Source organism: Somniosus microcephalus, chromosome 14 (assembly GCF_052327205.1).
Source record: "Somniosus microcephalus isolate GS21.2 chromosome 14, FLI_Smic_1.0, whole genome shotgun sequence".
Taxonomy (NCBI): domain Eukaryota; kingdom Metazoa; phylum Chordata; class Chondrichthyes; order Squaliformes; family Somniosidae; genus Somniosus; species Somniosus microcephalus.
The window spans coordinates 9,473,264-9,494,297 of record NC_141000.1 but is presented as its reverse complement, the minus strand read 5'-3'; the positions used below and the strand labels follow the sequence as shown (position 1 = coordinate 9,494,297).

Genomic DNA, 21,034 nt, shown 5'->3' with positions numbered 1-21,034 from the left:
TTGGTGCATCATAAAGACCAGGAAGGTCTGTCTTTTGATCTTTCGTCTGTGCTGAGTAAGCTAAACTTGTCAAGCGTAGCTACAATTAGCCTCAGTATTTCTGGGCTGACTAGGTGGAAGATCAGCCAGGGTTCTTGCTCTTCCTGGAAAATGCACACAAGTGGATAGCGGTTGTTGACAGGATTTGGTTTAGCTGTGATTTCTCCATGGTCAAATAATCTGCTGCTTGGTGTCTGGACTTGCACAGTATGAACAGTCACTTGTCTGAGCTGCTGGTACCCATGAAGCTACTAAGCAGGGTTGCCATCTTCAGGTCAGGAGAAAAATGGGAAATAAAATACATGAGACTTCAAGTAAGCATATCATGGTAATGAATGTCATAGTCATAACAGCAGAGAAGGAGGCCGTGCCACCTCGAGAGCAATCCAGTCAGTCCCATTCCCCCACTCTATCCCCGTGGCCCTGCAAGTTTATTTCCCTCAAGTGCCTATCCAGTCTCCCCTTGAAAACATTGAGTCTCCGCTTCCAGGTCATCATCACTCGCTGCGTAAAAAAGTTTTTCCTCACCTCCCCGCTGTATCTCTTGCCCAAAACCTTAAATCTGTATCTCCTAGTCCTTGTACCATCAACTAGTGGGAACAGCTTTTCCCCATCTAGCCTATCCAAACCCATCAAAATCTTGCACACCTCTATCAAATCACCCCTCAACCTTTGATCTAATGAAAACAAATCCAGCTTCTCCAACCTGTCCTGCTGCAACCTGGGGGCAAGATATAAGATTGGATTTAACTACAATGGCCCTCATACTCATTGGTTAGCTTCATGCATGCAGTATGGCCATTTGGTAATGTATCAGAGGGTGGCTCGTACCTGTGCAACCATTGTGCAGCATAAGTCATATCTTGAAGAGAAAGGGAGAAAATCAGATGGTTGGGGAAGAGGGAAGGACAACGTTGATTGCAGCTTCTTGCAACTTAAACTTTTGTTACAGAAAGGCTCTGAAAATAATTTCATGCACTCCAATATTTAATATTACATTAAAGACTAAAGCCATTCAATTTGTAATTTTTACTATCTGCATCCAACAGATCAATTTTATGAATACAACCAAAGTACATAGAATATCGCTTGTACACTGTCGTGGCCAAAGTGAAAGGCAACCAAAAAAAGACCTTCAAATGATATTACTTTACTGAACCGTTGTAAACTAGCATTAGTTCTGAGTGCATAAATCAGGGTCTGTTGCAGCTGATGTGTCACTTCCAATACATCTTGTCGTCTTTCAGTCAGGGAAAGGTGTCCCTAACACATCAAGTGATAGCTCCTGTGTCCAAGCATAGAGTTTATCCACTTCATGCTCCCAATCTTCATCTGAAGCTAAATGAGCAACTTGACTTTTCTCATCTTGATCACAGCTTGCGACAAACTGAGACCCATCCTGTGCAAGACGGCGATGAGTGGATTTACTCAGTTCTTCCTGGAAATCATGTTGATGAAAAGTAATAGATTTCAGAAAATTCAAACAAAAGCATCAATACAGAGGGTCCTCAAACCTTATGGCAGTACTGTATCTTTACATCATTTCCAAATAGGAAAAAAATAGTTCTTCTGCTCACTGGAATAGCATTCTATACTCATTGATTACTTTATTACAGGAAAAGTAAATCACAATCATGTCAATTGTACACTACACTAGCGTACAATGCACACACTGACAACTGGTACTGTACATGAATTTACAGGTAATCACTGACTGAAATAACTTGCTACTTAGCTTCTCTTGCCGAACTCCATGTTTATCACCATGTCAGTAATGATTAACCTTAATAGAGAACAGTAATAGAAGAGGAAAAACCTTCAATGCAATGTCCTTGACTTTGTGTGTATAAGGCCCTATCTGAGATACCCTGCGTTACACATTACCCCACACCTGCAAAGAGGCCTTCTCTTTCAAAGCTCCCTGATATGAACTAAATTCATTAGTCCTGATAACTTACTCGTGAATGGGAATCAGCATCTGTCATTTGTGCTCAGCAATGTGAGGATGTGCTGGGAATGGAACGCTGCATTTCAAGTACCCGCTGTCAGCACCGCGCACTCCCAACAACAACAACTTGCATTTATTTTATTCCCTTAAAGTAGAAAATGTCCTAAGATGCTTTACAAAGAGTTGAAAAAATAAGAGCTAAAGGAATAGATGTTAAGCCATGAAGGCACAGACTAGGAGGGTGACAGAAAGCTTGGTCAAAAAGATGAAGTTTAAGAAAGTTATTAGCGGTGGAAATGCAAAGGGATTTGGGAGTGTATGGAGCATGGACAATGAGGGGCAGTGAGACGGACATTCGAGAATGTCTCGCAATGTCTCACAAGCTCCTGCTTTCTATCCTATCACTGACCTTCCCTTTTGTTCTTTCATCCCCGCCCCCTTTTCCCAGCCCCTAAACTTGCTTTCCATTTCCTGCTATTTTCCCAGTTCTGACGAAAAGTCATCGACCTGAAGCGTTGACTCTGTTTCTCTCTCCGCCGATGCTGCCTGGCCTGCTGAGTTTTTCCAGCGTTTCCTGTTGTTATTTGGGACATTCGAGAAATTGGGTTTAGAAGCGACAAAAGCATGGCTAAGGGTTTCAGCAATAGAAAGGCCGAGCTGGGTAGGAGGAGGTCTCGGTGATGGAGAGGATATGACTGCAACCATGGCAGTATTTGAATAACAGCGTAAGGTGGAACAGGCTGCCAAGGTTTTGCATGATCTGGTTCAGTCCAAGTGAGTGGCTGAGGAGGGGGGATTGAGTCACTCGAAAAGGTGGTGCAGAGTTTGTGGTGGGGGCTAAAAATTGTGGTTTCAGTCTTCCCAATGTTCAGTTAGAGAAAGTTGTGACTCATCCATGACTTGATATCATCTTCTTCTTCTTAGGCAGTCCCTCGGAACCGAGGATGACTTGCTTCCACACTAACAATGAGTTCTCAGGTGACTGATGAGTCCAATGCGGGACCTACAGTCTCTGTCACTGTTGGGGTTGTCCATGAGGGTCCTGACGTTCCAGGTCCCGACCTTCATTTTGAAGGGTGGAAGATGCCTGTGTGTGAATTCTTTTAACGTGGGGTGGCCGTTGCACACCAGCCACCACACGGGCTTGACAGAGCAAGGTCTTGGTCCAATGGCGAGGGGATCCAAGACGATTGGCGACCAGGCTCTGCTACTTGATATCATACAGGCAGTTTGACAGCGCAGAGGTGGTCAGGGAGTCGATACAGGTGGTGAAGGGGTAGAGTTGGATGCCATCAACATACATATGGAAGCTGCCTGCAGATGATATCACCAAGGGGAGTATATAGATAAGGAAGAGGAAATGGCCAAGGATACATCCTTGGGGGAGTCCGGAGGTGATAGTGCGGAAGTGGGAAGAGAAGGCACTGTTGAATATCTGCTGGCTGCATTCAGAAAGGTAGAATCGAACCACACAAATCTAGTTCCTCGAATATTGGGTACAGTAGCATAGTGGTTATGTGACTAGACTCGTAATCCAGAGGCCTGGACTAATGATCTGGAGATGTGATTTCAATTCCCACCACAACAGCTGGGGAATTTAAATTAAATTAAATAAATCTGGAATAAAAAAGCTAGTATCAGTAATGGTGATCATGAAACTACTGGATTGTCATAAAAACCCATCTGGTTCACTAATGTCCTTTAGGGAAGGAAATCTACCGTCCTTACCCGGTCTGGCCTATATGTGACTCCAGACCCACAGCAATGTGGTTGACTCTTAACTGCCCTCTGAAATGGCCGAGCAAGCCACTCAGTTGTATTCAAGAAGGCGGCTCACCACCGCCACCTTCTCGAGGGCAATTAGGGATGGGCAATAAATGCTGGCCGTGCCGACGACGTCCACATCCCGTGAATGAATAAAAAAAATAGTGGGTGTACTCAGCAAGTTGACCATTCAATTAATTTACTTCATCAATAAACATTGGACTATGACATAAAATGAATTCCACTATTTTAACCAACACTGGATTAACCCGTGTAGTCATTGTTCTTTACGCAACAAGTGATAGGGAAATATAACATTTACCTCTTTGTTTTTATCCAAACCATAAATCTTTCTCATTTTGGAAACTTTTAGTCGTGCTTTGTAAGAACGGCGTTGTGACTCTCTTGATGTTTTTGAGGGTATTGAGGATCGACGTGGAGAGATTTGTGTGGCTGGAGTTGACGACCTAGGAAATGAAACATATGTATTTTTATGCATATTTTGGTATTTTTCTGATTAACAAAGTTGTTAGTTTGTCTATACGTGGTACCTTGTGTGTGCATGGGGGGCAGGGGGGCGTCAGGGTTGTGTAGCTGGTGTGTGTGTTGCAGAATTTCCACCCTCCAATTCATTTTGCCTCCAGTGACTGGATTAAGTAGTCCCAGATTAGCTGCACCATAGTCGTTCAGAGAAATGGTCCAACAACTACATGGTCTAGTCCAAAGATGCCCAAAATATGGTCCAGCAGGGGCGAACTGGCCATGAGTGGTCCCATGAATGGTTCCATTGCGCTGTATTATCAGTGCCCACCCCCCCCCCCAAACACTTTGTACATGAGAATTCTGATGATTCCTGGCCTCTTCGGGGGAGCCAGTCTGACCTTGTTGTCCAGGATCTATTTGCAGCCAACCTCCCCCTCACCTGAGGCCCTCAGCAGACCTGCTGCTCCATGTGTCTGAGAGAAACCGGGCTGGATTTTCTCAGCCCCAAGGAGGCGGGACTGCCGGTAAAGTAGCAGAAAGAGGTGGTAGATGGCAAACCCGCCCCCATCCCGCCTCCATGCCCTTTTGCCAGGAGACGGGAAGATGTGCTGCTTCGGGTCCCATCTCCTCGAGGTGGGAAAAGGATTAAATCCTTTTAACTGCCTGTTAACAGGTAGTTAACAGGCAGAAAAAAGGATTAGTCCCATTTTACCTTTTTAGGTGAAGGCTTCCCGACCTCAGTGAACCCCGCCAGGTTGGAGGAGTCGAGTAGGAGGTCTGCGGGGGTCAGAGGGACCTGAAAGTGCGATGTAGAGGTGAGTGATGGGTGCAAGTGTGGAGTGGTAAGTATGTAAGGTGAGTGATAAGTTTTTTTAAATGTTCACTTACCTTGTTTTCTTCCTACAGCCTTCATCCTCTCTGGATCGGGAGTCCCGACATCTTCCTTGTCGATTTCACAGACTGGCTGTTGGATCCTCCGAACCAACAGTCATCTGAAATCTACAAAGTTGAAAGGTTTGATGAGTCCTGAACACAAGGACTCATCAAACTACACAGAATGTCAGTGTTTGACAGCTTCACAGAGCTGTCAAACGCTGACATTTCTTCTTTCAAGAAACCTTGACAGATGGCACGTCAGACGTTGATGTGCTCTGTCAGTGACTTCCCCCTAATTGGCCTGTTGAGCCCGCAGGGCAGGCTTAACAAGGTCAATCAGGGGAAAATACCGCTGGTTGGCCAGAAGATGATGGAGGCGGGACATAGACCCGACAAGTAGCAGTCCCACCTCCAACTTGTCTCCATTGAGAAAATCCAGCCCACAGTGTTTTTTAAAAATATACGTTTTTTATTTAATTAAAGGATATGAAGTTGGTTTCTGGTAAGTGTTTTGTTAGTGGCCCTCTGTAAAGTAACTGGCTCATGGTTATGACACTTGTCAACAAGTTCTGAATACTCCTGCTTTAACCCCTAAACGCTACAACAAGTCACATTTATACAACACCTTCAATGTAGAAAAATGTCCCAAGGTGCTTCACAGGGGCATAAGGAAGAACAGACACTGAACCAAAGAAGAGATTAGGAGAGGTGGCCAAAAGCTTGGTCAAAGTGGTGAAGTTTTATGGGGTCTTAAAGGAGGAGAGGGAGGTGGAGAGGCTGAGCAATATAGAGAGGGAATTCTAGAGTGTGAAGGCATGGCTGTCAATGGTAGGATGGAGGGATGGGGGATACACAACAGGCCGGAGTCAGAGGGATAGACAGTTTTGGGGGAGGGTTGGGTTTTAACGTTGGAAGAAATTACAGACAGAGGAAGGTTTGAGGCCGTGTAGGGATACACAAGGATGAGAATTTTGAATTGGAGGCTGTGGGGGAGCGGAGGCCAATGTAGGTTAGTGAGGACGGGGTGGTGAGCGAGTGGCACTTTGTGTGGGATAGGATACAGGAAGAAGAGTTTGGATCAGCTGAAGTGTATGGAGGGTGGAGGAGGGAGGCTGGTCAGCAGAGAATTGCAGTAACCAGGTATGGAGGTGACAAAGGCATGAATGATGGTTTCAGCGGCAAATATGTTGCGGTAGGGGCGGAGACGAATGATACTGCAGAGGTGGGCAGTCTTTGTGATGGAGGGGACATCAGGTCGGAAACTCAGCTTGGGGTTGAAAAGGACGCCGAGGTTGTGAACAGACTTGTTTAGTCCGAGACAATGGCCTGGGAGGCAATGTTCACTGTAAGCTGCACTTTGTTCTGCGCGGCCTGTTTCTTTTAATGCGCGGTCCCTTTAAATTTCTGCGCATGCGTGGCATTTACAACGTCAAAGCCGGTGAGCGGCCTGCGCGAGACCTTTCCCATTACTGTGCAGCCACGCAGCTTAGAGGGAACATCATTGGGAGCAGATTGGAGTCAATGGCCAGGGTACGGAGTTTGTGGCAAAGGAGCAAAGATGACGGCTTTGGTCTTCCAAATGTCTGGCTGGAGGAAATTATAGCTCATCCAAGCCTGAATGTTGGACAAGCAGTCTGACAGCACAGTGGCGCTGGAGGGATCAAGAGAGATTGTCGAGAGGTAGCACCGGGTGTCATTGGCATGCATGTGGAAGCTGACCCCTTGTCTGCAGATTATGTCATCAAGGGATAGTTTATAAAAGCGGAAAAGGAGGGGACTTAGGATGGATCTTTTGGGGACTCTGGAGGTGAATGTGTGGGAGTGGAAATGCTCTGGCTACAATTGAATAGGTAAGAGTGTGACGAAAGCGAGGGCAACAGAGGAGAGGCATTGGAAGAGAATTTCCCATCTAATAAATGTTGGGGGGATTTTGTTACAGAAATCAGTTGTAATTAAATTGTGAAACAAAAACAAGTTGCTGAAAATACACAGCAGGTCGCTCAGCCTCTGTGGATAGGACAGCTAAGTTAATGCTTCAGACATACAGCCCTTCATTGGAACGGAAAAAATGAATGCACAGCAAACATTTTAATAGAATTAGTGAAAAAAGGGAAGAAAAAAAAGAGAAAAAGTCTCAGTGGAATGACCTGTAAACTGGTTAAAAGAAAAGCAAAAGAAAGATAGATGACTGTGATGATCTTCACATCAGACAATGGAAAGAAATTAGATAAGCGAAGAACATGTGACTTGCAAAGGCAGTGGGAGGCAACCCATTGAAGAGTTGCAGAGATGGATTGAAAGGGCTCGATTTTCCAAACCCCGAGGAGGCGGGAGTGGTGGGAAAATTGCAGAATTGGGGGGCAGGAACCCATCCCGCCCCCAACTCGCCTCCGTGCCAATGTCCCAGGAGGCAGGTACCCGACCCGCGCTGGGAGCCGCCTCCCCGAGGCGGGAAGGGGATTAGTGCCAATTAACTGCCTGTTAACAGGTAGTTTTTTGCCTAATCCCTATTTTGAGCCCGGAAGTGTGGGCTGTCCGACGGCTCTGAACCTCACCAGGGTCAGCGAGGCGGGCCGTCGGTCTGCGGGGGTCGGAGGGGCCGAGATGGCCATTGTGCAGGTGAGTGATGGGTGCATGTGTGCAGAGGTAAGTGTGTGAGGTAAGTGTAAAGTGTTTTAATAAGTTTTACGTACCTTTACTTTCTCCTGCAGGCTTCCTTCCTTCAGTTCTCGGGAGTCCCTCAGCTCACCGGCACAGAAAGCAGAATGGCCGCTGAACTGTCAAAAGCTGCAGCCTCTGCTTTCTGGTCTGGAGAGATCTCTAACTGAGTCTGAGTAGAAGGACTCAAGTTAGAAGACAGGTTGTCAGTGTTTGACAGCTTCACAGAGCTGTCAAACGCTGATTTTTCATCTGTCAAAAGCTCTTGACAGATGAAATGTCAATCGCTGATGTCACCAGTAACCAGGTGTCCCTTAATTGGCCTGCTGAGCCCGCTGGGCGGGCTTAACAAGGTCAATCATGGGAAAGTAGCGTGGGTTGGCCACAAGTCGATGGAGGCGGGACTACAACCCAAAAAGTGGGAGTCCCGCCTCCATCACGTCCCCATTGACAAAATCGAGCCCAAAGCCTCTACATCAGTTCTTGAAATTAAAACAGAAGCTGGCAAAATAGGGTGGTCTCCACTGGTCCACAAAAGAAAAGCAGGCAAATATCAAGAGCACGGACTCCCCCGTCAGTACTGTGTTCTAACAAAGGGTCTCCACCCCAGATATTACCTCCCTTCCTCCTAGACACCGACAGACTCACCTCACATCACCAACACCCCCTACTGTAAAGAAAATATCAAGCAGTATTCTAATGCTAAATATTTCTTTTCTTCTGAACTTTCATCCTTCTTTGTGTAAGCACTTTGTCTGATAATGTATTAAATGTGAGTTTATAGTTCCGCGTTTGTGGCTTCAGAACTGCAATGCTTTCTATATTTCCTGTTTATTACTGCTCTATCTATCTCATTGCATCTATCTTATGTAGTTGGAGTCTGATTTCTGAATATAAAATACCACGTGCATTTCACAAAGTCAACCTCTTCTGTTAAGATACCTGGCCTGAGAGATGGTTCGAATGTGTTGAAGTTGAATCTCTTCAGTAATCGGTTTGGAAAGCAGAATTGGCAATTCCTCCTTCAAACGCGGTGATAAAGTTCTGCTTTGAGCATAGTCTACAATGTCATACATAATTGTTGTTCTGGGCAGGTTCGTCAGGGTCAACAGTCTCCAGTAGTTGTCTCTGCCTCCAAGATTGGCTGGAGTCTCATCCAGATTACTTATGTACTACACAAGAATAACACAAATGAGAAAATAAACAGCACACTCATCAATAACCAAGTTCTTGCAGTGTAACATTATCAGCTTGAGTCATGTGATGCAGGTGATTTGTGTTTCACCCACACTAATTTATTGGTCTTCTCTGTTACCTCCTAGAAGGCGGCACTAAAACGGCTTTATTTTCTTTAAGTATTTATCAAAAGGTAGTACCCATGTATCTAACTTCAGGGGGAAAAACACCATTTATAAGAACGTAAGAAATAGGAGCAGGAGTCGGCCATTCGGCCCCTCGAGCCTGCTCCACCATTCAATAAGATCATGGCTGATCTTCTACCTCATCTCCACCTTCCAGCCCGATTCCCATATCCCTTAATATCCAAAAATCTATCGCTCTCTGTCTTGAATATACTCAACGACTGAGCCTCCACAGCCCTCTGGGGTAGAGAATTCCAAAGATTCACCACCCTCCGAGTGAAGAAATTTCTCCTCATCTAAGTCCTAAATGGTCAACTCCTTATTCTGAGACTCTGAACCCTGGTTCTAGACTCCCCAGCCAGGGGAAACATCCTCCCTGCATCTACCCTGTCAAGCCCTGTAAGAATTTTGTATGTTTCAATGAGATCACCTCTCATTCTTCTAAACTCTAGAGAATATAGGCCCAGTCTACTCAATCTCTCCTCATAGGACAACCCCCCCATCCCAGGAACCAGTCTGGTGAACCTTCGTTGCACTCCCTCTATGGCAAGTATATCCTTCCTTAGTTAAGGACACCAAAACTGTACACAATACTCCAGGTGTGGTCTCACCAGGGCCCTATATAACTGCAGTAAGATGTCTTTACTCTTATACTCAAATCCTCTTGTAATAAAGGTCAACATACCATTTGCTTTCCTAATTGCTTGCTGTACCTGCATATTAACTTTCAGTGATTCGTGTACAAGGACACCCAGGTCCCTCTGAACACCAACATTTCCCAATCTCTCACCATTTAAAAAATACTCTGGCTTTTCTATTTTTCCTACCAAAGTGGATAACTTCACATTTCTCCGCATTATATTCCATTTGCCATGTTCTTGCCCACTCAGCTTGTCTATATCCCCTTGAAGCCTCTTTGCATCCTGCTCACAACTTACATTCCCACCTAGCTTTGTATCATCAGCAAACTTGGATATATGGGCAGCACGGTGGCATAGTGGTTAGCACTGTTGCCTCACAGCGCCAGGGACCTGGGTTCGAATCCGGCCTCGGGCGACTGTCTGTGTGGAGTTTGCACATTCTCCCCGTGTTTGCGTGGGTTTCCTCCGGGTGCTCCGGTTTCCTCCCACAGTCCAAAGATGTGCGAGTTAGGTTGATTGGCTATGATAAATTGACCCTTAGTGTTAGGGGGATTAAATACGTGGGGATAGGGTGGGATATGTGTTGGTGTAGGGGTTACGGGGATCGGGTGGGATATGTGTCGGTGCAGGCTCGATGGGCCGAAATGGCCTCTATCTGCACTGTGGGGTTTCTGTGATTCTGTGATTACATTTGATACCCTCATCCAAATCATTGATGTAGATTGTGAATAGCTGAGGCCCAAGCACTGATCCTTGTGGTACCCCACTAGTTACAGCCTGCCAACCCGGAAATGACCCGTTTATTCCTACTCTCTGTTTTCTGTCCGTTAACCAATCCTCAATCGATGCTAGTATATTACCCCCAATCCCATGAGCCCTAATTTTGTTTAATAACCTGTGCGGCACCTTATCGAATGCCTTCTGAAAATCCAAATACACCACATCCACTGGTTCCCCCTTATCTATTCTGCTCGTTACAACCTCAAAAAACAGATTCGTCAAGCATGATTTCCCTTTCATAAATCCGTGTTGACTCTGCCCAATCCTATTATTATTTTCTAAGTGCTCTGTTACCACGTCCTTAATAATAGATTCTAGCGTTTTCCCTACTACTGATGTCAGGCTAACTGATCTGTAGTTCCCCATTTTCTCTCTCCCTCCTTTCTTAAATAGTGGGGTTACATTTGCTACCTTCCAATCCACAGGAACCGTTCCAGAATCTATGGAATTTTGGAAAATGACAACCAATGCATCCACTATCTCTATAGCCAACTCTTTCAAAACCCTAGGATCTAGGCTATCAGGTCCTGGGGATTTATCAGCTTTCAGTCCCATTAATTTCTCCAGTACTTTTTTCTACTAATACTAATTTCTTTCAGTTCCTCATTCTCACTAGACCCTTGGTTCTCCACTATTTCCAGGCGTTTTTTTGCGTCTTCTTCCGTGAAGACAGACACAAAGTATTTGTTTAATTTCTCTGCCATTTCCTTATTCCCCATTATAATTTCTCCTGTCTCAGCCTGTAAGGAACCTTTACTTTCGCTAATCTTTTCCTTTTTACATACCTATTGAAGCTTTACTGTCTGTTTTTATGTCTCTTGCCAGTTTACTCTCATTCTATTTTCCCTTTCTTTATCAATTTCTTGGTCCTCCTTTGCTGAATTCTAAGATTCTCCCAATCCTCAGGCTTACTACTCTTTTCGGCAACATTATAAGCCTCTTCCTTTGATCTAATACTATCTTTAACTTCTCTTGTTAGCCACAGTTGGACCACTTTTCCTGTGGGGTTTTTGTGCCTTAAAGGAATGTATATTTGTTGTAAATTATGTATTAATTCTTTAAATGTTAGCCATTGCTTGTCTACCGTCATACCTTTTAATGTAGTTTCCCAATCTACCTTAGCCAACTCGCCCCTCATACCTACGTAGTTTGCTTTGTTTAGATTTAAGACCCTAGTTTTGGATTTAACTAAATCACTTTTGAACTTAATATAAAATTCTATCATATTATGGTCACTCTTCCCTAAAGGCCCCTTTACTACAAGGTTATTAATTAACCCTTTCTCGTTGCACAATACTAGATCTAAAATAGCCTGTTCCCTAGTTGGTTCCTTAACATACTGATCTAGAAAACTATCTTGCATACATTCCATGAATTCGTCCTCCACACTATTACTGCAAATTTGGTTTGCCCAGTCTATATGTAGATTAAATGTCCCCCATGATCACTGTATTACCATTGTTACATGCGCCTCTAATTTCCTGATTTATACTCTGCCCTACATTACAACTACTGTTTGGGGGCCTATAAACAACTCCCACCAATGTTTTCTGCCCCTTGCTGTTTCTTAGCTCCACCCAAACTGATTCTACTTCTTGATTTTCGGAGCTAAGATCCTTTCTCTCTACTGTCTTTATCCCATCCTTTATTATCAGGGCTACCCCTCCTCCTTTTCCATTTTGCCTATCTCATTTGAAAGGTAAGTATCCTGGAATATTTGGTTCCCAACCGTGGTCACTTTGCAACCACGTCTCCATAATGGCTATTAGATCAAACCTATTAATTTCTATCTGCGCTATTAATTCATCTATTTTGTTGTGAATGCTTTGCACATTCAGATATAGTGTCTTTAGCTTTGACTTATTTCTACTTTTCCCTGATGTCACCTTAGTCACTGATGCCCTATTACCTTTGTTACTCTCTCTGTCCCTTCCCGACCCACTCTGCTTATTTTTACCCAAAACTCTGCTCTGCTCTAGAGCCTTGACATTTCTCTCGCTGCTTTTAAATTTTTCATTCCTGAATCCTCCCAACGCCCCACCCCCCCTTTCATTAGTTTAAAGCCCTGTGTACTGCCGTAGTTTATCGATTCGCCAGGACACTGGTCCCAGCCCGGTTTAAGTGGAGCCTGTCCCAACGGAACAGCTCCTTCTTTCCCCAGTACTGGTGCCAGTGCCCCATGAAGCAAAACCCCTGCCTCCCACACCACTCTTTCAGCCACGCATTTAACCTTCTATTCTGCTTATCCCTATGCCAATTGGCGCATGGCTCAGGTAACAATCCAGAGATTATTACCTTTGAGGTTCTGCGTTTTAATTTGGACCCCAACTCCTCAAACTGTCTCAGCAGAACCTCATTCCTAGTTCTACCTATGTCGTTGGTTCCTTCGTGGACCACGACAACTGGATCCTCCCCTCCCACTCCAAGTTCTTCTCCAGCTGTGAGGAGATGTCTTTAACCCTGGCACCGGGCAGGCAACACAACCTTCGGAGCTCCCGGTTGCGGCTGCAGAGAACAGTATCTATCCCCCTGACTATACTGTCCCCTACCACAACTACATTCCCTTTCACTCCCCCCGCTTGAATGGCCTCCTGCACCATGGTGCCATGGTCAGCTTGCTCATCCATCCTGCAGTCTTTTCCCTCATCCACACAGGCAGCAAGAACCTCATACCTGTTGAACAAGGGCAAAGGTTGAGGCTCCTCCAGCACTGCACCTGGGATCCTCTTACCTGCCTGAGTTGCAGTCACACCCTCCTGTCCCTTACCACTACCTAACCTAAGGGGTGTGACTGCCTCCCGGATCAAAGTGTCCAGGTAACTCTCCCACTCCCTGATGCCCCACAATGTCTGCACCTCAGACTCCAGCTCAAAAACCTTGATCTGAAGTTCCTCAAGATGCAGGCACTTACTGCAAACATGGTTGTTCCATCGCAAAGACATCCTCAATTATGTAATGTAGCACTACAACCATGCTAAGTGGGATAGACTAAGGACAAATCTAGTAGCCCAAAACTGGACGTCCATGCTATCAACCTTTATCAGCAGCAGAATCATACACCACCGCAATCTGTAACCTCAAGGCCCAGCAAATCCTTCACACCCTGATCACTATGAAGCCAGGAGAACAACCCCGATTCAATGCAGCACCAGGCATAGCTTAGAATCAGTTCCAAAACTAGTGAAGTTACTGCACTGAGCTATCTGCATGCTGAACACCAGGCTCCATCAGCGGTGGTGTACCCACAGTGTAAGTGCAAGACACAGGGTGAAATGTTTACAAGTACATCGGATATTCAATCATTTCGTTCATCACACACATTTCCAGGGCTGAATTAAATGGGGGCTGGGAGGTTCTGTCTGAAACAGGTGGGAGCTTGTGATGATATTTTAACATGCACATAGTATCCTGTTGGTTGTATGCAGAACACTGAGTGATCTACCGCCCATGTAAAATGGGCATCCAGGGTTGCTATGGACTGAGGTGTATATGCAAGTTCATTTAAAGAACTCAGTAATAAAATACAATGATCGATTTTCAGACCATTTCTGCACATTATTTCTTGTTTTCTTCCTGTTGTTACTGAGGGTTTCAGGAGCCTTTGTGATAATACTATTGCTGCCTTTTTTCCCCAACGACGTTACATTGGGTTTCTCCATAGAGGAAGAAATGGACCAATAGAGGAATGCCAGGCAAGGGAGACTGCAGCAGATACACTCTGCACCCACCCAATTGTGTGCCGTCATTTTTCCACTTGGACTTTTACCCGTGCAGAAAATCTAGTCTAAAGATATAAACAGTGAAAAATCTGTTCTCAGCTCTGTAAGAGCACATCCTCTGTAAGAGAACAGGTCCTCAAGGGTTATAATCCCTGGATTATTACCTGAGCCACGTGCAAACTGATGTAGGGATAAGCTGATTAGGGAAGTGAACACGTGACTAAAGGAGTGGTGTGGGAAAGAGGGGTTCCATTTCATGCGGCACTGGCACCAGTATTGGGACAGGAAGGGACTGTAAAAAGAAAGACTTGCATTTATATAGCGCCTTTCACGACCACCGGACGTCACAAAGCGCTTTACAGCCAATGAAGTACTTTTGGAGTTTAATCAGTGTTGTAATGTAGGAAACCGTTGGGACGGGCTCCACTTGAACCGGTCTGGGACCAGGGTCCCAGCAGAAAGGATAAATAAGGCGGTCACAAGGACTTTAAACTAGTAAATGGAGGGGAGGGCTCAGGTGGAAATTGTAGTTCAAAAACAAACAAAAGGGACAAGAGTAGAGTAAGAGTCAGAAATTGTGCTTTAGGCACTACAGGTAAAGGGAAAACTAAAAGATGTAAAGCGATTAAACCAGGAGAGCGAAATAAGAAACATGTGAGTAAAACATCAGAGCTGAAGGACAGGCTCGGGTGTGTGGCCCAAATAAACGTTCTTTACACAAACGCACAGAGTATAAGGAACAAACTGAATGAACTGCAGGCGCGAATTCAGATTGGAGGGTATGACATGGTAGCCATTACTGAGACATGGCTGCAAGACGGTCAGGACTGGGAACTAAATATACCAAGTTATAAGGTCTACAGGAAAGTTGGGCAAATGACAGAGGGGGAAGAGCAGCCTTAGGGATTAAGGATGAAATCACTTCAATGATAAGAGAGGATATAAAGAGAGGTAAGCACGCAGTGGAGACTTTATGGGTAGAATTAAGAAATAAGAAAGGATTTAAGACTGTCGTGGAAGTTTTGTATAGGTCCCCTGGTAGCAGCTGTGAAGTGCTAGATTGTATAAATGCAGAGATTAGACAAGCATGTAGTAAAGGCAGAATGGTTTTAATGGGGGGTTTTGACTTTCATATAGATTGGGAAAAGCAGACTAGCACCTGTCAGACAGGTAGTGAATTTCTTGAGTGTGCCCGGGATAGTTTTCTACAACAAGCAGCCCTAGAGGCAACAAGGGGAAAGCCATATTAGATTTAGTAATGAGTAATGAGCCAGATTTAGTTAACAGCCTAACTGTGCGTGAACATTTATCCAATAGCGATCGCGAGTTCAACGTAGCATTTGAAAGGGAGAAATGCGAAACAGCTACTAAGATTCTAGATTTGGGTAAGGCCGACTTCAACGGGATGAGGCAGAGACTGTCCACAGTAAACTGGGCAAATCTGTTAATGGGTAAAACGACAGAAGATCAAAAAAGAATGTAATGTGATAAGGATTAATCAAGGATAGTCAGCATGGCTTTGTCAGGGGGAGATCATGCCTAACCAATTTGATTGAATTTTTCGAGGGGGGTGACTAGGTGTGTGGATGAGGGTAGTGTAGTTGATGTAGTCTACATGGACTTCAGTAAGACTTTTGACAAAGTCCCGCATGGGAGACTGGTCAAGAAGGTAAGGGCCCATGGGATCATGGGCAATTTGGCACATTGGATCCAAAATTGGCTTAGTGGCAGGAGGCAGAGGGTGATGGTTGAAAGTTGTTTTTGTGACTGGAAGCTTGTGTCCAGTGGTGTACAGCAGGGATCAGTGCTGGGTCCTTTGCTGTTTGTAGTGTACATTAATGATTTAGATATGAATGTAGGAGGTATGATCAGTAAGTTTGCAGATGACACGAAAATTGGTGGAGTGGTAAATAGCGAGGAGGGAAGCCTCAGGCTACAGGACGATATAGACGGGTTGGTTAGATGGGCAGAACAGTGGCAAATGGAATTTAACCCTGAAAAGTGTGAGGTGATGCATTTTGGGAGGACTAACAAGGCAAGGGAATACATAATGAATGGTAGGACCCTAGGAAGTACAGAGGGTCAGAGGGACCTTGGTGTGCATGTACATAGATCCCTGAAGGCAGCAGGACAGGTAGATAAGGTGGTTAAAAAGGCATATGGGATACTTGCCTTCATTAGCCAAGGCATAGAATATAAGAGCAGGGAGGTTATGATGGAACTGTACAAAACGCTAGTTAGGCCACAGCTGGAATACTGTGTGCAGTTCTGGTCGCCACACTATAGGAAGGATGTGATTGCATTGGAGAGGGTGCAGAGGAGATTCACCAGGATGTTACCTGGGCTGGAGTGCTTCAGCTATGAAGAGAGACTGGACAGGCTGGGGTTGTTTTCCTTAGAGCAGAGAAGGCTGAGGGGGGACCTGATTGAGGTGTACAAAATTATGAGGGGCATAGATAGGGTAGATAGAAAGGAACTTTTCCCCTTAGTAGAGGGGTCAATAACCAGGGGGCATAGTTTCAAGGTAAGGGGCAGGAGGTTTAGAGGGGATTTGAGGAAAAACTTTTTCACCCAGAGGGTGGTTGGAATCTGGAACTCACTGCCTGAAAGGGTGGTAGAGGCAGGAACCCTCAAAACATTCAAGGAAACTAATACTGAATCGGAGACAGGGACTCAATAAAATTAAAGTAAGTAAATTAATAGTAATGAAGAAAATAATGGTACTGAAGAGTGACAAATCCCCAGGACCAGATGGATTCCATCCCAGGGTTTTAAAGGAAGTAGGTGAGCACATTGCAGATGCACTAACTATAATCTTCCAAAGTTCTCTCGATTCAGAAACTGTCCCTTTAGATTGGAAAATTGTGCATGTCACTCCACTATTTTAGAATGATGAGAGAGGGAAACCAGGGAATTATAGACCAGTTAGCCTAACATCTGTTGTCGGGAAATTGCTAGAGTCTATAATTAAGGATAGGGTGACTGAACACCTTGAAAATGTTCAGTTGATCAGAGAGAGCCCGCATGGATTTGTGAAAGGTGGGTCATGCCTGACAAAACTGATTGAATTTATTGAAGAGGTGACTAAAGTAGCGGACAGGGGAATGTCTATGGATGTTATTTATATGGACTTCCAGAAGGCATTTGATAAAGTCCCACATAAGAGACTGTTAACTAAGGTAGAAACCCACGGAATTGAGGGCAAATTATTGACCTGGTTAGGAAATTGGCTGAGCGGCAGGAGACAGAGAGTGGGGATAATGGGCTGGTACTGAAATTGGCAGGATGTGACTAGTGGTGTCCCGCAGGGATCTGTGTTGGGGCCTCAGCTATTCACAGTATTTATTAACGACTTAGATGATGGCATAGAAAGTCATATATCCAGATTTGCCAATGACACAAAGATAGGCGGCATTGTAGGCAGTGTAGATGAAAGCATAAAATTACAAAGGGATGTCGACAGATTAAGTGAATGGACAAAACTGTGGCAAATGGATTTCAATGTGAGGTCATCCACTTTGGACCTAAAAAGGATCGAACAGGGTACTTTCTAAATGGTGAAAAGCTAAAAACAGTGGAGGTCCCAAGAGACTTGGGGGTTCAGGTACATAGATCATTAAAATGTCATGAACAGGTACAGAAAATAATTAAAAAGTCTAATGGAATGCTGGCCTTTCTATCTAGAGGACTAGAATACAAGGGGGTAGAAGTTATGCTGCAGCTGTACAAAACCCTGGTTAGACCACACCTGGAGCACTGTGAGCAGTTCTGGGCACCACACCTTAGGAAGGATATATTGGCCTTGGAGGGAGTGCAGCGTAGGTTTACCAGAATGATACCCGGACTCCAAGGGTTAAGTTACGAGGAGAGATTACACAAAGTAGGGTTGTATTCCCCAGAATTTAGGTTAAGGGGTGATTTGATCGAAGTTTTCAGGATATTAAGGGGAACAGATAGGGTAGATAGAGAGAAACAATTTCCGCTGGTTGGGGATTCTAGGACTAGGGGCATCGTCTAAAAATTAGAGCCAGACCTTTCAGGAGTGAAATTAGGAAACACTTCTGCACACAAAGGGTGGTAGAAGTTTGGAACTCTCTTCTGCAAATGGTAATTGATGCGAGATCAATTGCTAATTTTAAATCTGAGATTGAAAGCTTTTTATTAACCAAAGGTACTAAGGGATATGGGCCAAAGGAGGGTATATAGAGTTAGGTCGCAGATCAGCCATGATCTCATTGAATGGCCGAACAGGTTCGAGGGGCTGAATGGCCTCCTCCTGTTCCTATGTTCCAACAATCCTGCTCCCAGCAGGAGAAATGCCCAAAAGAAGCTGTCAGAGAATCGGTGCCAGTGTTGTATGGGGTTGCCAGCTTTGGTTGGGTGCATTCCTGTAGATTTCATCACATGACCTCCCGCCTTGAACCACCCCGACCCCAGACTCCCGCCACTGGTCCATCCTCCAGATGCACTGCCTTCCCACGCCAATCGGAAAGGGGGCAGACTCTTCACTACCCAATTGGATTAATCTTGACTGTTAGTGGAACAGCCTTTTTTCCTCATCTCCAATATTTTTATAACTATTAAATGAAAGTGGTCAAAGAAAAAGAAAAAACACAATTAATGCCCTATGATGTTTTTTCCTGGGTTGCTTGTGGCAGGGTCCTGGAAATTAATCTTCAATCCCTGGAGATTCCAGGTCATTCCTGGAGGGATGGAAACCCTAGTGTTGTAGCCCTATTTCTAATCCACGCTGGCTTTGAGTATCACTCCCTGCTGGAAATGCAGAGTCGCTGAATTTACCGATAAAATCAGACAGCTTCATCCACTCTATTATTTTAGTAAATTGTACCATTACAAAACCAGCTTTCAAACCTGCATATAGTCTTTCATTGTAACAATATCAACTTCAGCTGCAACTTTGGTTCTTTGATACTGAAGGTTATCCTGTATTATAATTTCGTAGAATTTCCTGTGTCCCATCATTCTGCAGGAAGCTACTGCTGCCTGTAAAGAAAAGAAGCCCGTAGTCTCTTTAATATTTTTAAAAAAATAACATTTCATGAATTAAAGTAAATCTGTGAATTATAATGTTAAAGCCCAGAAAGAAAGGCAATTCACATCAGCTCCTTCCTAAACCCTCCCAAAAAACAAAGCAATTCAATCATTAAAGTTTAAGCAACAAGGAAGCTATTGACTGCTTTACGATGAGCATTTCAAGTTTGTTAACATTTCTCACTGGCTGTATTAGAACGTTGCTTTCACATCTTTAAAGTTTCTTTGTGCATATATTTCATACAGGCGTCAATTCGGGACCATTGCTCCTCGAGTACAACATGCACCAGTAATGCACTGACCTCACCTCACCCGAGCTTGCAAGGCTGGGTCATTTAAATGATTAAAATATGTTGCACATTAGCCCAGGTGGAAGGAGTGTACTGCTAAAGAGGGCGGGATATTAGAGTGACCTATGGTAGCTGGGAAAATCTAAATAGAAAACATAGAAAAATAGGAGCAGGGGTAGGCCATTCGGCCCTTTGAGCCTGCTCCGCCATTCAATATGATCATGGCTGATCCTCTATCTCAATACCATATTCCCGCTCTCTCCCCATACCCCTTGATGCCTTTTGTGTCTAGAATGGGTATGACCACTTAAAGTTAAAGTTAAGTGGTTGGGGGACAAAAATTCTTCAAGCTTTAGAAAGGCTGAAAATAGTTCTTAAAATATTTGTTAATCTTTCCAAAGTCTACTAGGGGCAGGCAAAAAACAAGATAAGGTAAACCCAATGCCTAGGCACATTGCAGAGTTTGTGGGCAAATGGTGGAGCCCTTGATCCCCTGTTACTGTTTGGAAAAATGAATGTATTCTACATGAGGTGAGTACGAGAAGTGTTTGCCCTGTTTAACACTCAGGTCACCCTCCTTACAAGACAACAGTGCACCATGCCTGGCAGAAGTGGCAGCCAGGTTCAACACTGTGTGTAGTATCTTCAGGACCATGAACAGATACGGAAAATGTAGTATACTTTAAAGAACCTGGCAAGGTAAGACAACCTAACAGTATCGTGAATCACATAGATGGGGCATGAATGTATTCCAGAAAATGTTACCTGTCAATCTGCTCTACATTTACTGCTCACCCATGATAAACTCTCACATGATTTTACAATTCCTGAGTACAGGAAACTCTCGATTTACCGGCACCTAAATAACCGGAAATCTCTGTTAACGGGCAAAATTCAGGAGTAGGTTCAGGTAAGTTTTACTTCATATTAGTGGCTGTTCCTGGATCTGTGGCTGTGTAACCGGGGTCCCTGCATCTGTTGCTAAGCAACAGGGACGCTTGGATCTTGTGGCCGGGTTCCTGCATCTGTTGCTAAGCAACAGGGACGCCTGGATCTTGTGGCCGTTCTTGCACCTGTTGCTAAGCAATAGGGAAGCCTGAATCTGTTGCTGTGTACGGGGCTCTCGTACCTTTTAACTATACCTCTCTGTAATCTGGACTTTTTGATAAACCGGCACCACGTCGGTCCCGTCGGTGCCGGATAAAAAAGAGTTTCCTGTACATCGCATGCACACACATACTTCAGCAAGGCACACATAAAAGATGCAACTTACAACTGAAACCCTCGCCATACTCACATCTCCCAAGAACGCCACATATCAAACCATTGTAACACAAACACGGTCACTTATTAACAGCCTGATGGGCTCAGAGTAATCATCAGTGAGACACAGTGGGCAGCCATTTCATGCTATGCAGAGGGA

At 44.6% G+C, this 21,034-nt stretch overlaps 1 protein-coding gene across 2 annotated transcripts in view; it reads right to left on the bottom strand.

Moving 5' to 3' along the window:
* Nucleotides 1-1,053: 1,053 nt before the first annotated feature.
* Nucleotides 1,054-21,034, bottom strand: part of c14hxorf58 (chromosome 14 CXorf58 homolog) — a 44,750-nt gene continuing 24,769 nt past the window's right edge. For both annotated transcript variants that reach the window (XM_086006214.1, XM_086006215.1), the window contains 4 exons: nt 19,142-19,273; nt 8,711-8,940; nt 4,074-4,218; nt 1,054-1,477 (listed from right to left, as the gene is read on the bottom strand). In XM_086006214.1, coding sequence (XP_085862340.1) covers nt 1,283-1,477; nt 4,074-4,218; nt 8,711-8,940; nt 19,142-19,273 — 702 coding nt within the window. In that variant the 3' untranslated portion in view covers nt 1,054-1,282. The remainder of the gene's footprint in view (nt 1,478-4,073; nt 4,219-8,710; nt 8,941-19,141; nt 19,274-21,034) is intronic.